General features: G+C 30.3%; 1 protein-coding gene across 1 annotated transcript; it reads right to left on the bottom strand.

The window, feature by feature from the left end:
• Positions 1-759: 759 nt before the first annotated feature.
• LOC124498677 (equilibrative nucleobase transporter 1-like) lies at positions 760-4,461 on the bottom strand. The gene is made up of 5 exons (XM_047062467.2): positions 3,539-4,461; positions 2,756-2,907; positions 2,622-2,668; positions 1,335-2,533; positions 760-1,221 (listed from the first exon to the last, which is right to left on the bottom strand). The coding sequence occupies exons 1-5, from the start codon at positions 3,956-3,958 to the stop codon at positions 1,075-1,077; spliced, it is 1,965 nt and encodes a 654-aa protein (XP_046918423.2). The 5' UTR covers positions 3,959-4,461; the 3' UTR covers positions 760-1,074.
• Positions 4,462-7,066: the final 2,605 nt, after the last annotated feature.

Raw genomic sequence — 7,066 nt, forward strand, 5'->3', positions numbered from 1 at the left:
ATTATTTAATAATCACTTTATATTTGGCCATAAATTTCAACAACAACAACAACAACAACAAAAATGGAGAAATAGAGAAATAGAAATAGTCCAACTGTAAAAATAAAATTTATTGGTTTGAACAATGAACAGTGGAAAAAAAATTATTAGCAAATATTAGTTGAAAAGCCAAAAATCAAAAAACTAGACTTGCCATGAACCAAAAAAAAAAAAAAGAAAGTCAAATAGTAAATTTGGAAACATACCGCACACACACACACACATGAATCGATGAAAAATGATCCACATAAGCAATGGAATTCTGGCTTCTCCTTTTTTTTTTTGTTTTCATTGTTAACGCCGATCATTTACTACTCGTGCCGCCGACCATGAATGGGTTTATATTAGAATGAATATAGAGAGAGAGAGAGACAGAGATACGATTCATGTGATAATAAAAATAATTCTTTGACTTTACAGTGTATAACTTTCAGCTTGAATAGATTTCTTTGGCTTTGGCATTATTTTCGAATGAGATTTGAACCAGAAAAAATGAATGAATGAAATGAAATGAAATGAAAAGAAATGCTAACAATGAGCTGCTGCCATCAGATTTTTTTTTTATTCTCACATTTCATCATCAATAAGTTCGACATACACACACACACACACACACATCGATTTGATCCACGTGTATATTCAGGTTATAATGATGTAGGCTATTTCCGGTTGTTTTAAGACTTTGCTAGCTATCTCACAAGAAACAAAAAAAAATGAAAATTTGCAGTGGATTTTTTTTTGGTTTTATTAAATTCATCATCTTGATTATATGATGTGTGTGTGTGTGTGTTTGTTGAAAGGAATAAAGCTTCGTTAGGTGTGTGATAAGACAAATCAAATCACAATATGGTGGTGATGGGGGAATAAATAGTCAAAATGAAGGACTGGAAAAAATGCCATAAGCCAGGAATCGTGTGTATCGGTTTGTGTGTGTGTGTGTGTGTGTGTTGATGTTTTGGCCATTAACACAGCAAAAAAAAAACTTCAATAATCATTGATGATGGTCAATAATAATAATAACATTGTGATTTTCATTCAAAATGATGATTTTGTGGATTTCATCATCAAACTTTGTCCATAATTTTGTTCTTTATTGATGAGATATTGTTGCAAATGACCAATACGTAAACTTAATGGATTCAATAAACATAAAACGGTTAATATGGCACAAACTAAATTCACCTATAAATGAAAAATATATTTGAAATATACATTGAATTACAATGATAGCAGAGAAAAAAAAACAACGACGATAAGAATGTATTTCCTTTCCATATAGCTACATTTATATTTACCTGAAATGCTCCTAAATCAGATTTTGATTCAAAATAAAATAACGGGAATTGTAATAGTGAAAAAAATGCACCAATAGTACACATGATACCATTTAGTCGATTGAAATGACAAGCCGGATATCGTACTCGTAGATAAGCGGATGCAACAGCAATGAATAAGGCACGTAATATGGTAATGAATACGATTGATGTATAAACGGCTATTGATGTGTCGAAAAATCTACAAATTACCGCTCCAAGCAATGTTAGCGTAGTGAACAGAATTGGACCAAAACCTGATTGTGCTTGTAACAAACGACGACGATTACCATCATCAACGTCTTTAGCTCGTCTCACTATTCGATCAAGAACATCGCCAGCAATTGGTGCTATAATCAATGCACTCACTTGAACCAAACCAAATGTCTGTGTGAATAGACCTTTTTCGCGGTCATCATCGGTAACACGATCCAACCATAATGCCATCGATCCAGAATAAAGAACCATATAGGTATTGATCCATGAAAACCATAACTGATGCATTAGAAATGAAACAGACAGTAATGATACACGAAGTGGTAGTTCATTTTCTTCACCGGATACTTTTACCGGTTTAAATATCCGTTTAATTAGTCCCGGTTTACGGGCAGCTTCTTTTTCTCGTTGATATTGGCTAAAATTGACAATTATAGGCTTTTTTGAATTGTTACTTGTACCGTTTTTGCTGTTGTTGTTGTTGTCATTATCGCTATTATTAATACCATCGATTGATTGAATCAATAATTTACCGGATTCTTGTTCATCGATACGATCGGAAACGGTTTTAATCATTTTACGATTAATAAAATGTGGTTTCTTTTTGTTCATTTCCATATCTAGGGCTTCAATTTTCATTCGATATTCATCAAATCGTTTCAACAATGCTTTTTCACGTGTACGAACCGATAATCGTGGTAAACAAAATGTATTCATTGGTAACAACGTAATGCTTGTTATGAACAAAGTGAATGTAGCCCAAAAATAACTCAATGACCAATTATCGTAGCCATATTTTATCAATACAAATATTACCGGTGAAGCACTGAATGCACCACTAAACAATGTTATTATTGTTGATCGTTTCAATGGGAAAAAATCTGCAATTTGCATATTTGCAATACGTAATGGAACGCCCACCAAACCTAAAATAATAATGGCCGGAATGATCTGCATGGACGATTCTTTTTTTTTCATTGTAATCAGAAAACGTAAAAAAAAAATTCAAATTCAAATTATGAACATTTGAGCAAAAAAAAAATCCATCTATACCTGAATCGGTTATCGAAAGCAAAAAACATCCTAGACTAATGAGAAAACTAAAAAAAAAAAAAATGAATGTCATTTGTGGTCATGTATGTCCAGGTGGATAGATATTTAAAAAAAATTGGTCATGTATCGCCTACTTGAGTGCCATTCGTACAAAACGTAATCCTTTGGATTCAAGTAAAAAACCCCATGCAAATGATGTGAAACCCATCGAGAATATACCAATGGTGAATGCCATGTTTAAAATATTCTCTTGTGGAATGCAATTATGGCCATTGTTATTATTTAGCTGTCAAATTTGTTGTTGTTACCGAGGTGATTATATTGGGAAGATGTGCAACAAAAAAATAAAAATATGAAAAATTAAAATTTAAAAAAAAAGAACAGAATGAGATAATGAATTAATTATTTTTTTTGTTCGCTAATTTCAAATGAAAATTCATCACGATGATGATGATGATAATGAACACATCGACGTGTGAACAAAATTGCTTAATTAAAAAAAAAATGTCATCATCAATGTATTATTGTACCCAGTAGCCTTTTTTTTCTCTTTGTGTGTGATGATGAGAAAATTGTCAGGAATTTAATTGAAAAAAAATTTATTTTTCTCCTACCAATTATATGTCGCCTGAGACGAACAAATGGAAAAAAAATTGTCATTTGAAAATTTTTTTAAATGTAAAGCCGAACAAACACACACACATCAAGGTATTTACAATGGACAAACATGGTAATAAATGACATGGTCATTTTTTTGTGTGTGTGTGTATGTGTGTCCAAATGAATTAATCTGAAATCGAGATCAATGACAACTGCACGCTCACACATGTGATATAACTGATTAATATGTGTGGATCACACACCATTCATCGTTAAATATTATAATTGATCATCTGATGATCAATATTGGTTCTTACCTTGTTGTTGTCGGTGTCATCAACGAAAAAAATTGAATCAATGGTCGTATTGTTGAACTGGTCATTATTATCATCAAATAATATGGACAGTTGTCCATCATCATTATCATCATTTTGTGATGAACAAAGATGTGAATAGATTTGTTCATTTTTAAGCATATAAAATAATGCTGGCCAACCAAATATTAATCCGGAAAAAATTATGCTTTCAATTATTGTCGATATGAGTATAAAATAACGTATTGGACGTGGTGTTATTGCTTTTTGATATTCATCTTGATTATTAACAGTAGTATCGATAGTAGTGGTGGCGGTAGTAGTAGTAGTGGCCATTGGTTTCTTATTACATGATGATTGATCATCATCATCATCTTCATTATTATTTGGTAAAAAATCTTTACTATCCATTGATAAAGTCATGTGTTTTTTTTTATAAACCAGGAAAAAATGTCAATTTTAACACTGGATATTTATATTTACAAGTGGATGACACATACACACACACACACGAAATATTCGATGATTGTTAATTTTTTTTTTGTTGGGTAATTAAAGAATATTCGAAAGTCAATGATCAATTGATACGCACACACACACACTGGAATCAATGGCTTTAAATATTTTGTATTTTGTGTGTGTGTGTGTGTGTTTCAAATCACAATTTCTTCGTTTGTTTGATTTTTTTTCCCTGTATACAAACAAGTAAAAAAAAAATTTGTACGGCCTATTCAAAGACAGTGAAATGAAGAAAAAAAAATCCGTATCAAAAAAAAAGGAAACAAAAAATTGTGGACAAATTTAATGATGATGATGATGATGATGACAATAATGACAATGATGATGATGGTGGTGATGGTGGTGGTGGCAATGACAGATCAAAAAAAAAAAAAAAAAAATAGAGAAAACGAAATAACAACACACACACACAGTCAGTGAAAAAAGGGCTTAAGAATCCAGTGTAAAAGTCAGAGAGAGAGAGAGAGAGAGAGAGAGAGAGAGAGAGAGAGAGAGAGAGAGAGAGAGAGAGAGAGAGAGAGAGTGTGCGTGTGGCTTAAAAAAAGGAAGAAAAATAATAAAGACATTTACACACTCTAATTAATTATTATTATAATACACACAGAGTTGATGAATTGAATTTTTTTCTTTTTTTCTTTTTTTTTTTGACTAAAAAGCGGCCGCGGCAAATCATTCGAGTTTATCGTTTTTGTAGAGTGTTCAATTAAATAAATTTTTGTTTTATCATCATCAACGGTTTTGATGTGAAAACAAGTGAAAGAAAATTTTTTTTTTTTTTTTTTTTGATATATTACACTGATGATCTTAATGATTATTTTTTTTTTGTTCACTGGAAAACAAAAAAACAAACAAAATCTCAAAATCTAATCATTTGGCGAAAAAAAGATTGAATGAATGAATGAATGAATGATGATGATGATGGTACACTTGAATTTTTTTTTGCCATTTTATCTGGTTTTTTTTTGTTTGCAGTGATAACCGTGTTTTACACGTGCAACAGTGTGTGTGTGTGTGTGTGTGTTCATGTGGTTGTGGGCGTATTAAATTTTAGAAATGGAAAAATATCTTTATACAGCCAGTTTGAAAATAAAATCAGTTTGACTGGCCAGAGATGTGGAATAAAATGTCAATATTACAAAAATTGTTTTTTTCTCGATTTATCAAGCAGAACTGAATCACCAATACCTGGCCATTTTGTTGTTGTTGATTTTATCATCGCTGTACAGAGTTCAGATTTTTTTTCTGTATTTTTTTTTTGGCTTCAGTATCTATCAATTTGTTGTCGTTGTTGTTGTTGTTGGTTGTTTTAATTTTCCATTCTAATTATAACCGTATTTTTTTTTATTTTGGTTGTTGCCATGCATACAAACATACAAACATACACACACAAAACACAAAACACAAACAATAATATACATTCTATACATACGTTGAATTGCTGATTTTGAACCAAAAAAAAAAAAACAACAACAACATAGTTTCACATATTTTTCATAGCCAAACATTTTGTTACACATTGTGTTTATCATTATTTTTTTTCAATGGTTGAAAGGGATTTAACCTTCATTTGTTATCATACACACACATACACATATAGACATATGCAACATCAGCCATAAATGATGATGATACATTTTGAATACAATTCAAACAATGTTCAAAAAAAAAAAATGTCTGTAATGGCAATAATGATGAATATATATATGGTGGATGGAATAAAGAATTTTTTTTGTTCGATGATGATGATGATGATGATTTAATTAGAATTCAAATTAATTGGTTATAACAACAGCAATAAAATATGACATATGGTCATTTTTTCCAATTAGTCAATTTATAAATTTGCCACAAAATTGCAATGATAATGACGACATCGATATGACAAGTGAAAACATAAAAACCGACGCTATATTGCTAATATAACAAAAATGATTGGCGTAACAAAATTCATCATCATTTCAATTCTCATCATTGTCATAGAATTTGTTTTGTTTTGATTTTCAATTGCCGATATATATCCACATGATCAAGACATCATCAAGACAATTGGCTTGTCTATTTCTTTATTTTTTTTTTGTTTTCTAATTAAAATTTAAATTTAAATAAAAAAAAAAAAAATAACGACAAATGATGACATACGATGATGATGATCATTGTGTGGACAATAAATTGTCATTTTTTTTCGTTTTGTTGTTTTTTTTTTTTTTTTTTTTTTGCTACAAGTGAATGAGAGTTGGCCGTCTGTCTGTCTGTCTGTCTGCATATATAGAGCGACCTAAATTTTTCATTAATGAACTTGAAATGTTGACAAAAAAAAACGACAAGATTTGGTGTTGCTCTGTCATCATCATCATCATCATCATCGTTGTCATCATTCAAACAATCGATTGTTGTTGATCGTATGTGACATTGATTTATTTGTCAGAACGAAACAAAAAAAAAATCGAGATATTTTTTATCTTTTCAGGCTAAATGGATGTGGATTTTCATATTTTTTTTTTTTATTTTTCGGATTCACAAATTTGAAACAAAATCAAACACAAGGAAACATTTACATTGACAAGGACAACAACAACAATAACAAAAAAAAAAAAATGATGATGATCTAATCAATCAATGAATCAATGGATTTGTAATGAAAACCCCCACCCGCCATACTACACAGTCATTGTTTTTTTCTTTTTTCATAGAAAAATCAAAAAATTTTTTTTGATTTTGTTTCATTTCATTTCATCGACCTACATAAAAAAAACGATGATGATGATGATGATGATGATTGTGAAAAAAGCAGTGAGCACGTGAGTTTTAAACCATGATGATGATGAGTAAGCTTAAGATTTTTTTTTCTAAAGTAGAAAAGAAAAAGAAATTTAATCGAAATTTTGAAAAATAAAGTTCAATGTCTGATTTTAATTCTTTCAATTTCATTTTTCTTTCTTTCCAATGTGTGTGTGTGTGTGTGTGTGTCTCACACCATTTTACGCCCATTTCTCTTTTTCGGTTTTTGTTTTT

The sequence above is a fragment of the Dermatophagoides farinae genome, chromosome 5, assembly GCF_024713945.1.
Source record: "Dermatophagoides farinae isolate YC_2012a chromosome 5, ASM2471394v1, whole genome shotgun sequence".
NCBI lineage: Eukaryota > Metazoa > Arthropoda > Arachnida > Sarcoptiformes > Pyroglyphidae > Dermatophagoides > Dermatophagoides farinae.

What these genes read in the sequence shown, in the direction of transcription:
- LOC124498677 (XM_047062467.2), bottom strand. Translation starts at nt 3,958, where the DNA reads ATGACTTTATCAATGGATAGTAAAGATTTTTTACCAAATAATAATGAA. An exon ending in ATGACACCGACAACAACAAG is followed by an intron (nt 2,908 to 3,538) that starts GTAAGAACCAAT and finishes CAAATTTGACAG; the next exon opens with CTAAATAATAACAATGGCCA. An exon ending in GCTTTCGATAACCGATTCAG is followed by an intron (nt 2,534 to 2,621) that starts GTATAGATGGAT and finishes TGAAAAAAAAAG; the next exon opens with AATCGTCCATGCAGATCATT.